Source organism: Amblyomma mixtum, chromosome 9 (genome assembly GCF_055824585.1).
Source record: "Amblyomma mixtum isolate Tamu chromosome 9, ASM5582458v1, whole genome shotgun sequence".
Taxonomy (NCBI): domain Eukaryota; kingdom Metazoa; phylum Arthropoda; class Arachnida; order Ixodida; family Ixodidae; genus Amblyomma; species Amblyomma mixtum.
In genome coordinates, this window is record NC_143020.1 from 97,910,999 (window position 1) to 97,933,130 (window position 22,132).

The following is a 22,132-nucleotide window of genomic DNA, read 5'->3' on the forward strand; positions in this document are numbered from 1 at the left end:
TAAAACAACGATGTCTGGCCACACATCGGCAGAGAGCGAGATCTTGGGCTCCTAGAGGTGACCGAAACACACTTATTCGCGGCACCTAAAACCTATCTGGGACGCTCGCGGAGCAACCGCGTGGGCTACCAGGGCGGCGACTGCGGCTGCATACACAAACGCTGCCCCGCCGTAAATAACCGTCACCCACGTGCACGGCTTTCACCTTTTGCCACGCCGCCGCCTCCCCCGGCGTATAGCGACTCGCTGTTGTGTAACGTCCCGGCGCATTCCTTCTTCGCAGGCCTTCGCTGTTGTTGTTGCGGGAGACCCCGTGGACTCCTGTTGGAACAGGCGCAGGGCATTCGCCCGGGAACACGGTCGAAAGAAAGAAAGGAAGGGGAGGCGTAGCATCTCATCGCTCTCTTCAAACTCGGCAGGCAAGCGGGTGGGGGCAGATAGCCAAGACGGCCAGCCACGAGGGACTCGCCACGACACGAGCGCATATCGAACAGGGAAGCCCGACAACGAAGGCAGGCAAGCAGGCAGACTCCGTGTAACCCCGATCAGCAAGAGGAGAGCATCGCTCCGCCGCGCGTCGCACCGGGAAATTCCGTAGAGGACAACAGCGGGAGAGAAAGACACACACACAGAAGAGGTGCGACGCGGAGGGAGAGGATTGTACGAGAGTCCCGCAGGTGCACTCCGTCCTCGAAAGGACTCCTCCAGCAGTCGGATAAGGAGAAGGAGAACTAAACTAAGACAAGACGTCTTCAAGACGTCTTGTTCTTCTTCTTCGACGTCCTCACACAACCGGGCCCTTCTACTCAACCCCGTCCCGTCCTCTTGTACACTACGGCTTCTACAGCAATACAGACCACCTGACCGTCGACGAGACGGAAAGAAGGCGACGAGGAGTGTGCGCCGGTGAGCTCTTTCGACGAAGAACGAGAGTCTGTAGCTCTCGCGTCGGGCTAAGCGGGAGCGCCGCATCGGGAGCATCTCGGACGCTTTCTGGCCCGCGTGCCTTCTCTCTCTTTTCGCCGCGCCCGCAGCTTCTTCGCTCCGTCGCTGGCGGCCGGCCGGCCCGGAGAAGGTCAAGAGAAGAACCACCACCGACACAGCTGGGCGAAGAAAGAAGCGCCTGAGCGGTGGTGAGCGCGTGAAAACGCAAGCGCTAAAGCCGGCGCCTTGGTCGTCGTGAGTGTGCGAGGGGGCCTCTCTTTCGGTTCTCTTTTCACCGCCGACTTCGCTGGCCTGCTGGTGCTCACCCGAGAAGAGGAGGAGGAAAATCTTCGTTTGACTTGGGGGCGCCGGCACGGAGTGCGACACGAGTGTGGGTGGTGTGTGTTGATTACCGGGATAGCCAACGGCGCTTCTCTGGGAGAGTTCGTCGAGCCTTTTTTGCCGAGTCGTCGTTGCAACAGAGAAGAACGAGATGGCGTGGGACTGGCTTTGCTGATCTTCGAGAGGCCGCGCGTTCAGGGACAAGAAGCGAGCGAGACAAACGGCGTTGCGGGGCAGCTGCAGCAGGAGCAAGCGTAGCGATGACCAACCGGGCGAATCGCATCAAGGTCGCCGTCCTCGGAGGTCCCAGGTCCGGAAAGTCTGGTGAGTGCGCCTGTGTCTTTGCATTTCACACTCGTTGCCTTCCCACCTACTGCGGCGCCGTTCTGTCTTGTTGCCGCCTGGAGAGGACGGGATGTGTGTGTGTGGCCCTTTCCGCTCCTGCCATTGGCTTCAAGAGCGATGGCTGAATCATGCATGAGACGATTTGTCGTAGAAAGCGTTCCTCTTTCGCTTGTGCATTTCGGTGCAAAATAACTTTGCTTTTTTTTCCGGATTGGGCTCCTTGCACAATGCTGCAGTTACTACACATGTGCAATGCTTGCTGAAGAATATCATTTTACTATAAACTGCGCGTTGATAGTCCACAATAACGGATGATATGTAGTATGCATGGTGGAGGAAAGCATTGTATTGTGTGCTACGTGTTGATCAGATGAACCTTATTCAGCGAAACAGTTCAAATCAGCGATACAACTAGGGTTGCACATGCAGCTGCCTTAGTTGGGGCCTAATGTAAACAACACTTGAGAAGCCGTGGCTGGGAAGAACTTTGTTCGCAATTTGAGACCTTGTTTTCATTTGCTGCGAGCCTTTTCTAGGCGTCTTGCATGTGCAATAACTGCGACAGATATGAACAAGTAAGTTCATACCCTGCCTTCACCAAAATGGTTTGGTTCATGTTCAGCGTTTCGTCTTTCTGTGATGCTTCGTCGGCCAGTTTTACTTACTCACCGGCGTATTCACAATGCTCGCAATATGTTCTGGGTGTCATTATTGACCGCATAACTTTTGTTTCTAGACTTAGCTGTGCCATCGGACTATACCACGGCATTTGAGCAGCTAATTTAAGCTCGATGGAGCATTAAACCAAATTTTGTGAAGATATGATGGAGACGGGGTCACCGACAAGGGCTCAGACATCGGCGCCTACGCGTGCGAAGAGGCCGCTTGATTAGGTAATCAGGAGCATTTCTGCAGAACGCTTTTGGAGCGCCTCTGAAGAGTTAGCATGCCGCAAAGGCCAACCACGCGTAGATGAACCGAAACTCGTTTGCTCTTGTTATAGGTCATGCAGGGTTACCTGCCTTGCATACCGAATTATGAATGGGTCATCCAGCGCGGCAGTCCATGTCTTAGCTCCGTTCTTGTTGCATTTACACTCCGTAATATTTTTTTCCTCTGCCAACTTTACATACGTTATTCCTTATATCCCATGGTCGACTACTCTGTGAGGAGCTTATCTTGAAGCCACTCTCTTAAACGCAGCGTTATAGCTGGGAACGTCGTTTGATTCCATAACGCCGAAAGCTATCTTTTTGCGGCTCATTCATAATCAGAGAAAGTGCGGTTTGTGTGGAATGACAACAGTGCATGATTCTAAACAACCCAGAGTTAAAGATGCCGCATGAGCTAGACCTTAGCTAACGTAGTTACTTGACTTTACGCACATGTAATCCTCCAGAGGGGCCGCGTGGTCTTCAGCTTGTTGTGTTGTTTACCTCACACGTCACCGTTACCAAGCGCGGTAACGATGACAGTGCCGCTGCCTTCACATCCGGGGGCGGTCGGTAACGAAAGCGGTACTGACAGCTTCAAGTTGCGGTTTGGGTCACCTGAGCTCCATCCCAATCGATGGCGCTAACAATAACTTCAAGCCTAGCCAATTCGTTGTCTATCCTCGGAGGGTAGTCCGGTCTCAACCATAGACAGACAATCCGCAGACAACCCACACCGGGGAAAAGCAAGGAACGAACCACAAAAGCACAAGCTGTGCCGAAGCCGTGCGGCTCTCCAAGACAAGACGATCCCGTCGTACGCCTCTTCTGAAGAGCACTACGCCGGCTCTCCCATCGTGACCGACTGAAGTCGTCCTCGAAGCCACCGAACTTGAGGCAGTGGAAATTCTTCTTTGCTAACTTTTTCTTTCCTTTCTTTCTCGCCTTTTCTCGCTCCTTCTCGCGAGAAGGCGCGCGTGCTCGCCGGTGACATTTATTAAAGATAGCAGAGCCAATCACAGCAGTCAGAACCGGACCGTGCACGCCGTGTAAGCGCGCGGGCGCGCTTGGAGTGAGCCGAGAGACTCGGAGGAGGAAACGCGGTCAATGGGATAGTGGTCATCTCTTCTTTAGCGCCCCTGAAGGCGGCGGCGGCGGCCGCCGATATTAAACGGCGACTCCTCTTTTGCTTTGTTGGCGGCGGCGGCTGTTTTCGAAACCGATTTCGCCGGTCCGCCCCGCGTCTACGCTCTTGAGGCGGCCTGCGGTACCTTACCTGGCGGAGGCTGCCGGACGAGTATCTAGGTTGCGCGCTGCAACAACGGGCCTCCCCCCTTCCCTTCTCTTATCCTCCCTGGGGGGCCACTGAACCCAAACGTGCACAGTTCATGTGCACGTGCAGTAGGAGAAGCCAAACGTTCTCGTCTATAGGTTCTTCGGGTTAGAGGTACGCGTATGCGTGAAAGAAGACATAAAAACATCTCTTTGAAGGCGTGAAGGGGCGGCAGGACGGACGAGGGGTTGTCGAACGGCGCGGCGGGCGGTTGTGGCTGCCACTGTGAAGTTTGATGTCGGTTCTGCGCTCGGTACTACTTCACAGAGCAGTGACCTTAAAAGGTTGCTCGATGGAAAACCAGCTGACGTGTCCTGCCCAGCTCCACAGTCGTGATGAATCTCCGAGGACTACCAAGCAACCGGTCGTTCGTCAGTGGAGGCGGGGCTTGTATTTCCCCCGTCTCGCTACCAGCCTGTAAGCTATAGCAACGACCTGCATGACGTAAGAGTGGCGACGTGATTTGTTGGGGCTAACGCCTCGCAGATAGGTCGGTGTGTCAGAGAGTTCGACGGCTCGCTATATTTCTGGCCTGACGAGAACCTGCCCGAGTTTTCGTGCACTTCTGTGCATCGAAGTTTTCTCTTACTAAGATGTGTGTTCGAATAATCGTTTGGAATAGTTTACCGCAGGAAGCTTTGAAAACTTCCCACAACGAGATTCCATGATGGCACAGTGGTTATTATGCTTGGTCGCTGACCCTAAAGACGCTATAGTTCAGTCCCAGTCGCGGCGGTCGCAATTCTATGCAAGGGAAACGCTACAGGCTGGTGCCGAAATCAGGAAGAAGAAATGGTATTGGGCAGGGCATGTAATGCGAAGGAAAGAAAGCCGCTGGTCCTTAAGGGCAACGGAGTGGATTCCAAGAGAAAGCAAGCGTAGCAGGGGGTGGCAGAAAGTTAGGTGGTTGGATGAGATTAAGAAGCGTGCGGGGATACTCTGGCCGCAGCTGGCAAAGGACAGCGTTAATAGGAGAGACATGGGAGAGGTCTTTACCCTGCAGTAGGCGCAGTCAGGCTGATGATGATGGCGATGATGATGATGGTGTACAGTGCTTTGACAGTGCACGTTGAAAAACCCGAAGTGATGGAAACTGTCTGGAGCCCTCTTATACGGCGTTCCTCATAGTCCGAGTCGCTTCGTAAAGTTAGACCCTATAAACTATAAACGATAAAAGCTTTGCACATTGCTGAAGGGGAATTCTTGATGACATCCTAGTGATGTTTGCCTACAGTAACTTCACGCTCCTTCTGTAATTACTTGGCACTTCTGTCCTTATCGTTAAGGCTGATGAATAGTCAAGGCAGCAGAATGCGTTGACTAGCTTGTTTTGTGTGGGCTCTGTCCTGAAAAATGCAACGATTTTTATGAAGGTTAATAATGAAGTCTCCACCAAGTGTGACTGGGGCTGTCTAAAACTGCACCTAAAACATTTAATCATATAGGTCAGTTTTTACCTTATAGCTGTAATCCTAATGAGTCTAGCCGAACCTAAAACGACCTCTCAGGCATTTAGTGGCCGCCAGGACAGAAGGCAAGGGGTAGATCGTGAAACAAACCACAGCGTGGGTGTCCGGATGCCCTCATTCCACACTTTCAAACAAGGGCACGCTGCATTGAAAAGACGCATCGTCGTTTTGAGAAGACAGGCACGGCCGCGATCAAGACGTCGAGCACACAATGCTGACGGTATTCGGACAAAAGGGAAAACCGTCCCAAGCCTTCTGCCTCAATGCAAACAGTCCAGAACAACGCCTCGCTCGAAGAACAGTACACAATCGGCGCGGCCAGGAATGTCACGCCGCGTTTCAGCCCTATCTCAATGCTCCGTCGGAATCAAGGGACCGAGAAAGAGCGGGGAACAAGCAGACACGACCTGACCGGTCGCTAAACGGACTGTCACTACGCGTCGTATGCGGTCGCGCCGAGACTACGCACACAATGCCGACGCCGATCTCGCCATCGAGCTCCGCATCGCTAGTTTCGACTGTCAGGCCGGACAAAAGGCGGCGTGGTCGTCGCTGCTTCTCGCGGGACAGCGCGATAGTCAGACAGCAGCCAGAGAGCGATCCACAATGGCCGTCGTAATCCGGCTAGGAAAGCGCAACCTCCCACCGCTGTCAAGCTGTCTCGTAAATGATGCGGGCCCGACTGGCGCGCGCACACACTCGCCAGTGGGCTCGTGGTGCAAGTTTAAACAACGTCTGTCAGGACGGTGCACTCGAGAGAGAGTTGCTCCCGTCTCATTCGCACGCTTCCCTTCCTTTACGGGTGGCGGGCAGGTGTTTTCTCTGCCAGAGAGGATGGTGCGTCGTTCCGCAACCACCTGTGCGGCTTGCTGCTGCTTTCACGCGCCCGGGAGTCGTCTATGCTCCGGGGGCAAAAGGCGCAAAATGGCAGTAGATTACGCGCTACTCGGCGGTGTCACGTCTTGGAGAGATGTAAGGCGGAAACTGCCGGCACGCAGATGGGCCCTGCAGACACGAACGAGACTTGCAGTCAATGGCATGGGAGTTTTTTTTTTTCCTTTTTACGGCGCTGAAGTGTGAACGCCCGGCCGGAAACGTGATAGGTATCCTCACATATCCGGTATTTTGAACGTTCATATTATGTTGCTGCTGTGTAATCGGCTCTCAGTTTTCTCGCAGTAGTGTTGTTGCCAATAACTGCCAACTTTTGTTCGGCAACGTTCGCAATTGCCGATAACATGACAACCCCAGTGTTACCCTGTTCTTGCCTATAGCATTGCCAACGGCTTTGTTATCGACGTAGACCTGGGCGACAAGCGTTATGTGGGAACTACAATGGGTGTTGCAGCAAATGCATCCTCTATTGTAATCATATCCCGAATGACTTAAGCGCTGACCCTCTCCTGGAGAATGAGGGGAAGGCATCGTTGACAATATAGAAAGGTTTGGTTTGGTTTGGTTTTGTTTGTGGGGTTTAACGTCTCAAAGCGGCTCAGGCTGTGGGAGACGTAGTCTATAAAGGCCTGCGGCTTTTTTGTGTGGTCGGGTATGGCAAGAGTATGAACAGATTTGGACAGTAATAAAAAAGCTCACCTATGATCGACTGTCGAGATTCTCAACTGACTCTACCTAAGACACATGTCCGTGTAACCTCCTCTCCTTGGCACCACGGTGCAAGGCGAATAACCCAGGTCATCCGAAGGGGTGACGTGTGTCCCCGCACCAGGCAGCATTGATCACGACACGTCCACACGCCGTAAACCTATTCGCAAACAAGGACCATACTGCATAGCCCTGCAGCTGCTCGCCCCCGGAAGACATCACAGTTTCCTATCCGCTTTCGACATTACCCGCGCACAGTTCCGCAATATTGGTTCGTAAGGGGGCCCGGCGAGCGAGCCCTTATCGAGGTGGGGCCAACAACGGGCAAACGCGGAGACGTCGCGACTGTGCGGTGTCGCTTGAGCAGTCCAGACCGGCGCTTTACTCCTTCGACACGAAAGATACGTGGAAAGCAAAAGAAAAGGGTGCTGTACGACTACATGTTCCTGAAGCCACTATCCTCGGCCGGCTGGGCAGTGTCGTAGTAGGAAGGGGCCTAGGCAGTGTGCCAGTAGGGAACTGGTGGCAGTGTATACACCGTTTCTTATCTCTCTTCCGCGTTTGCTGAAGAGGGGATGGAAGAAGGAGGGGGGGACAGTTGTAACTGCACCGCACGGTCCTCACGCCCTGTAAAACACGCCGTAGAACGACAGCAGAGCAGCAGCGTCGAGAAGGGGGGGCCGTTAAAGAAGCCGAGTGCGGTGCCACACGCGCACACGGATATTGCCGCGACGCAGAGAGACTGCATTCCACATTCTCCTCGGCCCCGGACCATATCCCCGTAAAGGAAACGACTTCGATATCCATTCCCCCGCCGCTTCTCGGGCGGAGTGTACGAACCGAAACTCGGCGACGAATCAAGTTTCTGGGTATGGTGTCGCGGAAAGTGGCCGTGCATCGTCCCCCGCTGTCCTCTCCCTGGGAGACCTGCAGCCGCCTGAAGAAAATCCGTTGGCTGCTGCTGTCAGCTATCTGCGTGCCTTTGGAGCTGACCGGCTATGGCTGTGAGGTAGACAGGAGAGGTTGCTGAGGGAACACTCTAGTAAAGGGCTGAAGGCTCCTCGCCCTTTACTGGAGTGATCCCTCAACACCGCCTTCAGCCCTTCACTTAGCCCCGGACCACACACCCCCTAATCTAGTCCTTACTTTAGTTCTCTCTCAGCAGCTTGAAGAGATGTTGAGCTTAGTTGTAAGTCCCAGTCGCAGCGTGAACGTCCTCTGTGACATTGCTCCTGCTTGTTGTTGCTGCATTCACGCCGAGAGCGGTTTCCGCGTACAGACGGGAGTATGGGCAGCCACGCGCAAACGCGTGCGACCGTAACGGGCAAAGGGTTAGCGGCTGCCTGGCGGCGGGGACATGAATCATAGTGGCTCGGGCGCCACGGCCTGTCGCCGCTATCGGCTCTGCTCTCTTCTGGTCGGTCGCGGAGAGCGCGCCGAGCTGCGCGCTCGCCAACGCAAGAGCTGAATGCTGATCAGCCCTCACAATCTTCCTGCCTGGGGACCGCCACCTCGTTGCCAGAAAAGCAACAGAAGCAGCAGCCGAAGAAGGACTCCCTCGAGGCGACCTTCGCGAAACCACTGGCTTCCTTGGTGGTGATGGCGGTGGCGAATTGGAGAGCGCCGTTTGACCGATACGGCCGAAACCCCGGAGAGTCGCGTTGTATCCGGACTCGTAGTGCAGCTAAGAAGTCGCGCCGTCTCTCCCACTGGAATGCTGACTTTGTGTTGTTAAGCTCGTTACCATGAACACAGTGTGTATGTGTGAGTGCGAGAGAGAGAGAGAGAGAGAGAGAGTGAGGCGCCAAGCTGACTTTGTTCGATGGACCATGACGCCCTCCGTGGGCAGCGGACCAAGGCGGGGGGATTGAGTCCTTATCGTTCCGAGCAGTCACACGGTACATTGAGGATAATATCTGGCGCCGACTGGTGGGAGCCCGTTGGTCGACACTTTCATTTGTCGCGCAAATTATCGGCCATTTTTGCTAGATACACTACGGGCAATAATTTGTCCTTAAGGTATTTACTAGCTCAGCGTCGAAGTACCCTAAGCCTCCCAAAACAATCTGTCCTCAAAGCGTTTCTTTTTCAAACTATGATCTTAACATGCTTTCTTTGTTATGCGGACGAACGTCGCTTAAAACGTTCGATTTTTCAAATAAAGGAATGTAAAACTGAAAAGACGAATGAAAGAACAATAAAGTGATAAATTATAAACCTTCAGCACGCGACCGAAGAGACCTGTGCAATAACACCTCCAGCTGTCTGTATTTCTTTCTGCGTTTCTTCTGTTTTGCGTATCACTTGTGATGCCGCATTATCGGCGCCAGCGGACAGGGCAGCAGCACTGAAGTTTTAGCTGATGCATCACTTTCTGACCAGTCGCAAAATTTCACACATTACGGGAGTACTTCTGGAAAGCGAAGCTCACGTATATGTCGGAATGCGGCAATCACTAAAACAAACAAGGAAAAAAAAGTAAAAAAAAGTCAAAGCCAAAAAACAAGGAACAAACACATGCGCTTCTTATTATAAGATATCGAATTCCCAGACAGTTCTTTCAGCGCCAACTTCCGTATCATTTGGTAAACGTGCTTATAGGCCGCCGTGTATGCGGAAATTATTTAATTTCGACCTGCTTCGTTACTGTTGGCGACGTGAACGTTGCTGAGCCCGCAGGGAGAATTGGGGTTATAACTTTGAATTCCAGAAAACTTTCGGCTTTGTGTATATATGTGTGTTTTACCTGCGGAACAGTTAGATCAGAGCAGTGGTCCTTTATAGCTGTTGTTCACCTATTTTAATACTCAGAGCCGTATGAATGGGCTCCTGTGTAAAAGTGAAGTTTCGTTTGCTCTTATACAAACGTCTCGGGACGCTTGTAACCGGAGCATTTGTCACTTTCACTATTTATTCAAGAAAGAGATAACTGTGCTGGAACCCCGGAATCAGTGCGAGGCTGAGGCTGAATAAATAAGCGCAAACTTGAAGATACCGAGAACATTATAATTTTTTTGTACATATTTAAACACACGGACTGTGGCTTAGCAAAGTCGATTATAGCGACGTGTACCAGCTGCTTCCTGGATTGATTTTTCTCTTTTATTTTTTCCTTTCGTCTTGTGTCAGTTATATCTGAGCTGTATCGTACCTTCCTGCTATCGCTGCTGGTCTAGCAAATGAGGCAATCACTTGTGAAATTGTAATTCGTCGACGTAACGGGTGAAGTATCCGCGGACTAATAGACCTTCCTGGAAAGGAAACCTCCTACTATCGTTTCGCATTCAGTACAGTTAGCCGAGCACCGCTATAGAGAAATGCATTTGCATATACATGGTTTCGCGTTCAACAGCCACCTACGGCGCAGACTTCTTCACATTGCTCTTCGCTTAACCAAGACAAAGGTGTACCCTGTCTTTGGCGCAGTTTCAATCTGCGCGAGAGAGCATGAGACTCACACGCACGCACAGAATACATTGGGCGAGGTAGTGACAAAGCGAAACGTTGAGCAATGCTCTCTGAGTCACCGCAGAACTCTTACCTACCATCTCGATATATTTCGCGGGACAACGCCGTTGAATGCTAAACGGTTTAATGTGGTAGAAGAAGGCGAAAAGCTCATAGAGATGACTCTTCGAAGAACCGATCGACTGGTGTAACTGCGCTCTTGCACGCAAATAGACGTCATGCGGTCTCGGCGATGCTGAGGTTATCTTAAACCGAATCACGCTTCTCAAGGATTAAACTGGGTGACCTAAGCAGCAGCGGCAGAAAAAGAAAGTAGAATGAAGGAGATAGTCTGAGTGCGGTACCAGGCTAAAAGAGAAACTTGTGCTGTTTGAGAGCTGGAGATTTTCGAGGAGTTACGACCATGTTTGATATGGGGTTAACTGATGCATTCATGTGATACGATGCTTTCGTGCGTGTTAAAAAGTTGGCTCGATCTGTTCTGAATTCTTCGCTGCTGGATATATGGCGCAAAGTCAGGAGTACACCGAAATCAAGTAGATTGTTTCTAGCATAGTTTCTCGTCTAGGCTCTGGGCACAAACAAACAGACGGTGATTTTGTTTGGTTTGGTTTGGTTTGGTTTATGGGGTTTCACGTCCCAAAGCGACTCAGGCTATGAGAGACGCCGTTGTGAAGGACTCTGGAAATTTCGACCACCTGGGGTTCTTTAACGTGCACTGACATCGCACAGTACACGATCCTCTAGAATTTCTCCTCCAAAGAAATTCAACCGCCGCGGCCGGGATCGAACCCGCGTCTTTCGAGTCAGCAGCCGAGCACCATAACCACTGAGCCACCGCGGCGGCGGTTGCTTTTGTATAATGTCTGAAGAGGTATATTGTTAGAGGGCATCATAAAATACTGATGTGGAAGTATCTTATATGTGTGTATAAAATATTTGTACGAACAACAGTAACGAGTATTTGAGTTTCTAATTTTATGACTGAAGTAACCGGCGGTTTTGCATCCGAACCATGAGGCAGGGCTCAGATATTCGAGACTAACTCCATTAAAACTTTTTTTTTGTTAGTTGGTGGATATCGATCTCGTAAAATGTTTTAGCGTCAACAAACGCAGACCGTAAGAAAGGCGGCACAAACACACAAGCTCTTATGTGTGTGTCATCGTTCTCGTGGTCTGTCCGTGCTATGGCGTATTACAAACGACTAACTCATTGCGCGTGCTTCATCGTACCTTCCGAGGGATCATCCTCGCCAACATTAAACTACGTAAGTAAGCCTGAATGGTGTGCCTGCTGGTAATGCGTGTTTAAAAGGGTTACGCCAGCTAAAAAGACGCACCCACAACACAGGAGAGCACAGGACAGAGGCAGGACTGTTGTTTTTGTGTCTTTTTTAGACTGGTGCAACCCTTTTGAACACGCATTAAACTACTTACCATGCCCCGCACACCCAGCCTTCGTCTAATCCGCTGTACATTGCTTAACACTCGAAGTAGAAAGTAATCGTTTTGATTCCACAACTGTCACTGTTACCCTCTGTGTATAGGGGACTGACCTCGCTGAAAAAAAGACAGAAAACTCGAGACGGGTGGTCAATGCCAGGTACTGAATAAGTCGAACCATGCACGCAGAAAAGGCATAAAAAGCACAGCGAAAAAAATAGAAATTACAAATAAGCTATAAAAAAAGAAACAAGCCACCCGAACCGTAGACTTCGATATCTTGACTACCGGCACGCCGCACGTGCAGCGGTGCGGAAACTGAGGAGGCGGCAGTTTATGCGGTGTCCGCGTGGTTGGGTTCGACCACCAGACGGCGCTTGCATGTTCGATTACGGCTCACTCTGGCGGTGGGCGTCGGTTTGGCGACGTTGAAACACGTTTGCGCGATAAGCAGTGGTTCAAGCGCTGGACATCCACCATGCAGAGCGGGATCCGGTGCCTTGTGTTGGCGTGTCTGATGGCGCCATCTGGTTCCTATCTCTAAACATCGCCTACGATGCACGTAGTAAGCCTCGAGCGCATGAACGCACGAGCGGAACGCACGATGCTGAATTTCAATCGGTTCTGTCCTTACCAGTTGGCTGAAGACAATCTGGGCTGGGCTAAACTGAGTAACCTATGTGCCATATACTGTAGTTAAAGGTACTCTTTTAAAGCACAAAATTATAATAGCCTTCGTCAAGAGTATTCTAGTGCAACATAGGCTGTTCCTCGTCGTTAATAGCCAGTAATGACCAGTAATTAGACAATTGCAAAATCAGCCTTGTATCGATCTTATACCTCTCCGATCAGAAACAAGGGGGCGTATTCTATGAGTTGTCTATTTCGCATTCATTTCGTCTGCTGTCAACGGTTAATCAGATATACCCGCGGCTTTCAAGCGTCGGTGGCAAGCTACCCGGCGTTTGGGTGTTTGGAGAACCGGGCCTCGCCATTGGCTGAAATTGGATGCAGTATGCGGCCAGTGGTGAAGTGCATCGCAGCGCTCTGTGAACAGGAGTCGACTGGACCTTACCACTGGCAGTTATTGGCTGCGATATGCGGCCAATAGTGAGGCGCGGTCACCAACCACCCAATGGCCGGGTAGGTTGCCACAGAGGCTCGAAAGCCGCGGGTATATCTGAGTGACCGTTGACAGAGAACCAAATCGACCCGAAACGGACAGTGTACAGTAGAATACGGCCTCAGTACTCGTATGATTGAACAAGGAGGCTACCCTTTTCTACTAATACCCTAGTGGAAAGATTTCACTGTCGAACTTACGCACGGCAAATAACGTCAGTATGCTGAAACGAAAAGATATGAGAATTGGAAGAGCGCCTTTAATCGGCAGTAAAAATTGGTAAATTGTTTTTTGAGGAAAGGGAATGACGCAGTATCTGTCTCACATATCTCGGCGGACACCTGAACCGCGCCGTAAGGGAAGGGAGGAAGGCGGGAGTGAAAGAAGAAAGAGGTGCCGTAGTGGAGGTCTCCGGAACAATTTCGACCACCTGGGGATCTTTAACGTGCACTGACATCGCACAGCCTCCATGGAAACGCGGCCGCCGCGGTCGGGTTCGCACCCGGCTACTCTGGCTCGGTAGACAGGCGCCTTATTAATGAACCACCGCGGCGGGTTAATCTGCAGTACTAATCTCGTTTAGAGTCTCCAGTGCTCGCGTACGCGTCGTAGGTACCGCACTAGTGCCAGCAAATTTATACACCATTTTACGAGGAGCGGGCAGGAGAGGGAGAAATACTCTCAAACACGTGCGCTGCGCGACACCCCACTGTTGCCGTCCTCCCCTGGGCTGATAATCCGGCGCGCGGAGCAACGTCCGCGGCTGCTTAGCTACCGGTCAAGCGCGTGTTTGCGTCTGTACAACAAAAGCAGCAATGTTGTACGAAACACCAACGTCTTCTAGACATTGTTTTATTGTCGGTTGCGGAAATAGTCGACGAAAGTAGAAAAAAACAAACGCCGCCAGTATTTACGTGCACCATGTTATGTGAAGGTCTCAGCACGTCTGCGGTGTCCATTTCTTCACCGCTTTTCCGCCGGTCCCAAGTTGCATTGACAGTGGGCGTAGTTGAACAAAAAATACTTGCGCCAACAAAAAGCTTAAACGTTAGCGCACTTTGTGAACGAAATGCAGACAGAAACAAACCCACTGCCTGTGCCTAATATCGGGCGCGGAACGAAGCGCAGCGCCTGGGTTACCAAACTATAATCTGTGCATAATTTTAAGAGATCAAGTATTTGGACGGCCTTGGCAAAGTTCTTTTATTTCAGCAGTGCACTATGTGAGGACTTCACAAATTTGGCCACTTCGTTTCGCCGCCCCACATGATCGTCAATATCGGGAGGGTGTAGGGATCGCCACCTGAAAAAAATAAACATGTCGTTAGTGCAAAAATACTAATTTAATTTGCACAACATAGCATGAATAGAAGCGGCGACATGAACTTTTACCCAACTGCAAAGTGAGGAAAAATGCAGCCATGGCAACGTAAGATGAAAAAATACACGGCCTGCACAGGACGGTAAACTCTGCCACGCATTGTAATAAATTATTCGACTGAAATCGCATCGAATGCACTGTAAAAAAAATCCACACTATGCATAACCGTGCCAGAGATACAACAAATGCAGCGACTTGACCAGTGCCCGACCCGATTGAGAATGGAATTCTCAACACAGGTGCGGCAATTCTGCCTGTCAGTGTAAGTGGTAATAGCGTTCCAACCTATTAGATCGTCTAACTGCACATTTTCTGGTATTTGTGCACCAGTGAGTACTGGCGGGAGCGGAGAAGGCGAGAATGCGAATTGCTTTCAGTCAACTGGCTTGTATCGCTCGTAGTACGAACAGCCCTACGCAAGCGGCAGGAGGGGCCGAATTTCAATTTCATCGCGCGTATCTCCGCAAACAAACATTCTAATCAACAGAAGTGGTCACGTACTCGTTGTTTCCAAAATGTTCAGTTTGTAAACGGGGTACTCTGTCGCAAGCTCAGCACCTAAACTGTCACACTCGCCATGTCCAAGCAGGCAGCGAAAGCGTTCATAAAAAACTGCGCTCCACGAAAAACTAGATATTCAATGCTCTCCGCGATCTTGTGTTTCAACACATTTTGCTTTCGTTTTTTTCTAACACGCAACACCGTGCCGCATTCGCCCTACAGGCAACCGGCGACAAAAAAGCACGCGTGAACTGCGAGCATGGCACTCACCGATGCTGATCGTTCGCTGCGTCGAGGAATGGTCACTTGCTCCCAGTTGGTTATTGCAGGAGCTAATGGCATAGCACACACGAGGATAGACATGAGGCGAACGCCCACCCAAAATTTCTAGGCTTGGCAGGAATAAAACGGGCGAATGACACTTTCAGAGATCGCACGCTGCTTCGTCTGCAGCCCACCGGCTGCAAATGATCAGTCCAAGATGGCGTCGGCGGTAGGCGGCGCTCGAGTAAAACAAACATGGCGGCGCCCAGGTATCGAAACTAAAATCATGTATAGGTTTAGTATTTGCATAGACTTCCAGCTAATGGACGGGCTAATATTTTTACATGTGTCTGTTGCTACCCAAGCCAACGAAACGTGTCAGTGTGGCTCATACTCGAGCACAATTGCTTCGTTCTTGTTCTTTTCGTTAACTACCACTACAGTGAGGCTTACGATGAAACGATGACGCTGCACCAGTCATTAGCGCGAGGTTAGCGCTGCAGCGCATCAACTCCTTCAAGGTGAAGTCTAACGCTCTAACGAGCAGTCTCGCGGCTCTGCTCGCACGCGTTGCCTAACCTTCGAATTACGCCGTCAACACAGTAGATGTCAAGTAGCGAAACCTGCTTTCACGTGATAAGCGATCCACCTTAACGTTAGCGTAGGCACAATAGGAAGCTATATAAAATGCCAAGGGCGTACGACAGTAGCCTTGAAATCATGCCTCTTGAGACCTCAGAGTCAGCTTGGATTTGTAGGAGGAAAACAAACTCAAACTTTTGGTCTTCTTTGTCGGTTTATGGGGTTTAATGTCCCAAAGCGACTCAGGCGACTCAGTGAAGGGCTCCGGAAATTTCGACCACCTGGGGTTCTTTGTTCTTGTGAGCAAAGCCCCATAACACTGTCCTCACATTGAAAAGGTGAAAAGTTTTAGGCTTTTCTCAGGCTACCGCTGCATTTTCTGTGCCCTGTGTTTTTTAGTTTTTATTCGTTCGTATGTGTACCCAACACTTTTGGGATTCCGCACGTAATAGACATGCGCATGCACAAAGAATCGCCAGCTTTTTTGTATCACATGCACGAAAGACTGTACGAAATAAATAGCCCGTTGTCCAGATGCGTTCGAAAGTGTATGTGTGGTGAACGGCACCAATAATTTGCTGCTTCCGTGTATGAAGTAATATAAAAATGGCCTCCGTTTTGAGTCGAACCAGGAGGTAATCAATGCATTACGTCGTTGGCGTAGTTAGCAGTCATCGTCATTCTGGCATGCATGCGTTGTAGTGCTAAGTGTAGTACATCGGAGGCACAATTACACCACCACTGATACCGACTTCACCCAAAAGTGGTGTTTTTTTTTTGGCAAGGAGGACTTCCCATGCTTTCACTACAACGCAGTACCTATTCGTTCAGTTCCGTATTAAGGTGGTTGCAGCAGAGAAGGAAAAATATATTTAATACCCATAGTACACTTCTGTGCATGCAATCGGGCAGGCTGTCAGTTAGGCCTAAGGAGCAGTGCATGGCAACGCTGACCGCGTGGAATAATGAGCGGGTTTCCCAGATACATTCCTGGGAAGCCTTTCCTTGCGTGACCCAAGGCGACAGCAGTGCAACGCCGCGTCCATCATCCGTCAAAAAGCAACAGCAAGGACGGTGACGGCTGCTGTCAGGCGCGTGGGGCTTCGAGGAGGTAAATGGGAGAGAAGGGTCCCGAGGCTGGGGAGGAGGACAAGCAGCAAGGTTTCCGTGCACGGATCCTACTGCGCAAGCTGAGATCGGCGGTGACAAAGCATTGTGAAATCAAACATGGAACGGATTCTCTGCACGGTGCAAAGAAAAAAAAAATTCTGCATTGCACACGGAACGTTGCTTCCACTCCCTGAAACCACACCCTGACTCCGCGTTCCCTGGAGAAGACAACGCCATACTCGTCACGGTACGTGGTTTCATGAGGCACGGGACACGTCTTCTAGAGATAGTGCCGTTAATGTCGCTGGCGACGTCGGCTTTGACGTGCGCCTGACGTGCTGCTGGGGGTGACAGTGATGAAAGACCTGCGAAACGTTGAGTGCAAAGCTGCGAGAATCTGTTTACTGTGTTTCTGTATAGACAAAATCATATTTTCGCGCCATTGCTTTTGGGTCAAATGGAATGTGACAGCTCATCCTTTTCCCGACTACGTAAGCGAACGGTCATGGCCATGTTCATGAACTTTCGAAATAGGTTGAATAAATAATAATAGGATTGAGGGGCCCTAATGATTGCTGGCTGCAGTAGCAACGGTATTGTCACACTGCTTCGGAAGGCTGCTAAGGTGCACAGCTTCAAGCGATATGCACCCTTGAAAATATCAACACTAAGTACTGAGGGCTTGCAAGTAAAGTAGCCTCTCAGTACACAGGGGGAGCCTGAACGCTTGCTAGTTTTCAGGGTAGCTTCTCCAGCGATATGCGCGGGATTCCCGACACTAATTCTTAATCTTGAATACTTTGTATTGCATAAATGTCTCCCTTTTCCTTCATGTGTGTTCCGAAACATAGGTTATGAAAATTCTAGCCGGGGCAAAGAAAGAATTAAGAATATTAAAATAAAGTTCATTCCGCGCCGTTTGACATTAACTCTGTTGATGAATTACAATATTTTTCTGGGCGCTGGGAAAGAGAAAACACGAATAACAAATACCGGGTTGAAGGTGGTGGTATCTTACCGGTACTCACCTAAGGAGCAGAAACGTGGAGGCTAACGAAGGGTTCAGCTTAACTTAAAGGCAAAGCAACGAGCTATGGAAGGAAAATGATAGGTCTAACGTTAATATACCTCAACCGCGCAGAGTGGGTGAGGGAACAAACAAGGATTAATGACATCCTAGTCGAAACCAAGAGGAAGAAATGGGCTTGTGCACAGGATGTGATGCGAAGGCAAGACAACCGCTGGTCTGTAAGGGTAACGGAGTGGATTCCAAGAGAAAGCAAGCATAGCAGGGGGCGCCAGAAAGTTAGGTGGGTGGATGAGATTAAGAAGTTTGCGGGGATACGGTGTCCGGAACTGGCAGAGGGCAGGGTTAATTGCAGAGATATGGGAGAGGCCTTTGCCCTGCAGTGGGTGTAGTCAGGCTGACGATGATGCACACATGCTCAAACTTACACACACTAACTCAAGTGCACACAATCCGATGCGAAGTAGCGTCGTCTTGCTGCCACGCTGTTCAAAATAAATACTGGCCAATAATTATAATATCACGCCGCCCGCCTCTACTTGCTTGTCCTGGTATAACCTCACTATCCCGAACACTGTTTCCATTCGTTTGCTAAGCTGGACTGCCTGCCGGCATCTTTCGTTTTACCCCCTGAGCCCGTGTTCTTGCTGTTGGCTCACGTGTGTGTGATTGGAGCTGTCCGGGCGCGATAAATGCTCGCCGGGCCGTCCGGCATTCCCGGCGATCTTTCTCGGAGGCGAGTGGAGAGGGAGCAGCTCGGTGGGGACGCGGCGCCGGCCTCCCGTTGCCTCTAATGCATGCCTGTGTGTGTCTTTGTGAGAGCGCAGAGCCCGGTATGAGCCAGACGCCGAAGAGATACGAGCCGGCCGCACGAAGGGCGGCGCTACGGACCGTCTTGCTAAATGCGTGCAACTCTGCAGAATCTTGCTGAGAAGAAGAGTTGTGCAGTTCCAATCAGGAAATCATGTGAACGTACCTGTGAAAAGAAAGGGAATAACGCCGACGAAAACGGAGTTGTTACGGAAACGGAAGCCGAAACGTCAATTACATCTTTTAACAACTCCCTTTTGGTCGGCGTTATTCCTTTATTTTCTCATATGGGTCTACTACCCGACCAGACGAGGTTTCGCCAAACCTTAGATTTCATTAACATACCTGCACTCTAAACAAGAGGGAGTAAAAAAGGGTGTAAAGTTGTCCTCTAGCGCACACCCTTTAAAAAAGGGTGCTAGAGGACAACTTACTCCCTTTTTACACCCATATTGGTGTATTCGTGTTTAGAGTGTGTGTACCGATGCTTAGCGTTGTTCCACGTAGCATTTTAATGCGCTGGACGACAGCAGTCATGCCGTACGACAGTATAGCGATGACAGTAGTGATGTCGACATCCAAGACATGCTTATTTTCCAAAAAGTATAAACAAGTAAGAGGTGACTGGAGGACTGATGGAGAAGGTAAAGTGAGCGGTGTAGTAATGGGAAGATTATTGGCAGCTGTTCCGAAGATATTTAATGGCTAGGTGACACTTCTAACCACGCCGACACAAACGGGAGGCCAATAAGTACCTATCTATGACGCCGCTATGTTGGCAGTTTACAGCAATGCTCTTGATTCGGCTTATCGAAACCTGCACGAAGTATATGGAATGTAGAGTGTACTCAACCGTGAACATATCACTCTGAAATAGGCCGTTCGATGGGCAATTCCGTAATTATCGATATTTTCCTCCCTGTATCCGACTCTGTTTTGTGTTATTGCACAAATGCGTGTAGACGGTTGGTCACAAGTCCCTATACCCCATGGTGTGTGCTTGGGCCTTGTGGTGGGGCATTTAAGACATTGCCATAGCTCATAATTTCTGGAAAAAACTCGTATACTTACCTCTGAGGGCGCTTGTAGCTTCCTAGACGTCTCAAATATCCCACCATAATGCTCAAAAGCAGATTCTCTGACCTGGGGAGTTGCGACCTATTCTGTTGCACCTGTCATGCTCTTTTAATTGAAGATTACAGTTTTATTACCAATAATTGAAATATATCATCGATGAAAGCACACCTGAAAGAGCAAGCACTCTTCGAAGGCAATCGTATCGAATGTGGCGGTGTATTCATTTAGACCCTGCAACTGTAATGTACCGTCGAGCGTTCTCATAGCTTGGTCCTCGTAAACATCACGGCAGTTGTAGCCGATGATGTTGGGGTTGCGGCTGAAAAGAACGCGATGAAGGGGATGAAGTAAAGCACTGTGCGAACTCCTCTAGCCGCGTGCAGATTTGCGCACCAGCTAACCTGTCTTAAGTTGTTCAGGGCAAAACTACCGGTTTCCCACCATATTTATGCCTGTTAACCTATGTGGCGATGCTGTAGTGACAGGCCACGAATACTTTTAATAGTAGCCGTTCGACCTTATTGCCTCAAATCAAAATAACCAGCGAGACCGTGCACCAGTCACCATGCGACCGCGCTGGACATTAGCGGAGTGTATTTCGGAAGGCGTTCTCCAAACTCTCGTCTTCAAAGAGACAAGTGCCGAAAAACTAGCTCTTCGCCTAGCCGTTTGGTAGATGGCTTGTTGGCTGGCGCTACACGCAAACAAAATTTTACAGTGCTCCGTTTGGTGCCTCTCTTCACCATTGCCTTGTTTACTGGCTCGTCAACAACACTAATCTGCATGATCGTGCACTGAATAGCCCTAATCTATCAACCCCCTGCATCGACGAACAGCCTTCGAACTCACTGGATTGCCACTCCTTTGTCGGATGACAGATTAAAGTATAAGGAAGAATTAGAAAGGCCCAGACACATTGCTCTCCGTGCACATTCCTTCTCGCATCTTAGTATGCCGTTCAATCTTCGTCTATTAATGCACAAATTGGCCCTGAGACACTGCTATTCCTACGCATTCCTTGTCGCACCTTAGTATTACGTTAAATATTCTTCTAGTAATGCACAAACTGGCCCCGACACACTGCTGTCCCTGCGAATTCCTTGTCGCATCTTAGTACGCCGTTCAGTCGTCGTCTACTAATGCACAAACTGGCCCAGACACACTGCTGTCCCTGCGCGTACCTTGTCGCTCAGTCTTCGTCTAATAATGTACAGACTGGCCCACACACTGCTGTCCCTGCATATTCCTTGCCGTATCTTAGTACGCCGCTCAATCTCCGTCTAATAATGCACAAACTGGCCCAAACACACTGTTGGCATTGTACATTCCTTGTAATATGCCGTTCAATCTTCGTCTAATAGTCCACAAACTATACCAACAAGGCACCCTTTCTGTGAGACTGGCGGCTTGCTGCAACCCATTACTCAGCAGACGGGGGCCAGAACGGACTGCTTCGCAGACGGCCCCTTGCGCGCTGCACCGTTCTACGGGAACGGAACGCAGTCAGCGTCCGGCGCGCGTAATTATTGACAGCCGGCTGAGACCAGGAAGGCGTCGGTCTACGCGGAAGGGAGGGCTCGCAGTGCGAGACGCGGCAGCAGCAACGGCCGAAGAAGAAGGAATCCTTGCCGGGCTGACCTTGGCCGGCATGCGCCGAGAAGTCCAGACGGCGCCACGCCGGAACCCGACGCCGTCGACGCCCGACGTCCGCGGCGTTCGTTAGTGAGAGAGAGAAATGGGAGAGGAGAAGGGGGACTCATCTCATGCTTGTGTTATAAATCGCCGCTGCCCTTGGCCATTTCGCGTGCTGTTTCTTTTTGGTGTTTCTCTGGTTCGAAAGTTGCTTGAACCGGCTGCGCTTGGGACGGAGCGGTAAACCACGTTGCGTCTGTGGTGACCTCCCCCATCGCGACTGACCGGGGTCGTCGATTTGATTGCCGGTTGGGGGCTTCCGTCAGCGTGTCAGGGGACTGTTGTGCCCGGGCACTGGCGTCATGCGGATTACCTAGGGCGAAGATGTGCCGCTGAATTTAACCGACAACGATCACGTACGCGAAGTTAGAGGGAAGGTCACGTGATGCGACGTGCTCTGAGCCGGAGCTGCATGTGCAAGAGAATGTGCTGGGTGAGCCTTACCCCTCCGGTGACGTAATCTGTGCGTAGTCTTACAGATTAGGATTAGTCATGGGACATTGCTATGTGATGACGTAATTTCATGTGGACAATGACCATATGATGACCTGATACCATAGGCCACGTAAGGCGTGGGCTATACATGAGTTAAGTCCCCCATAGGTAATGTCACCGATCTAAGAGTCATGCGGCCCATCGGCAATGTCACCCATGAAAATAAGTCGTGTGGCCGTGCTATGTGACGATGATATTTGTGGTGGACGA

At 50.6% G+C, this 22,132-nt stretch overlaps 1 protein-coding gene across 1 annotated transcript in view; it reads left to right on the forward strand.

The window, feature by feature from the left end:
* The first annotated feature begins 841 nt into the window (after positions 1 to 841).
* Positions 842 to 22,132, forward strand: part of LOC149330269 (ras-related and estrogen-regulated growth inhibitor-like protein A) — a 45,651-nt gene continuing 24,360 nt past the window's right edge. The window contains exon 1 of the mRNA XM_089559794.1: positions 842 to 1,590. Within this exon, the coding sequence (XP_089415920.1) occupies positions 1,527 to 1,590 (64 nt within the window). The 5' untranslated portion in view covers positions 842 to 1,526. The remainder of the gene's footprint in view (positions 1,591 to 22,132) is intronic.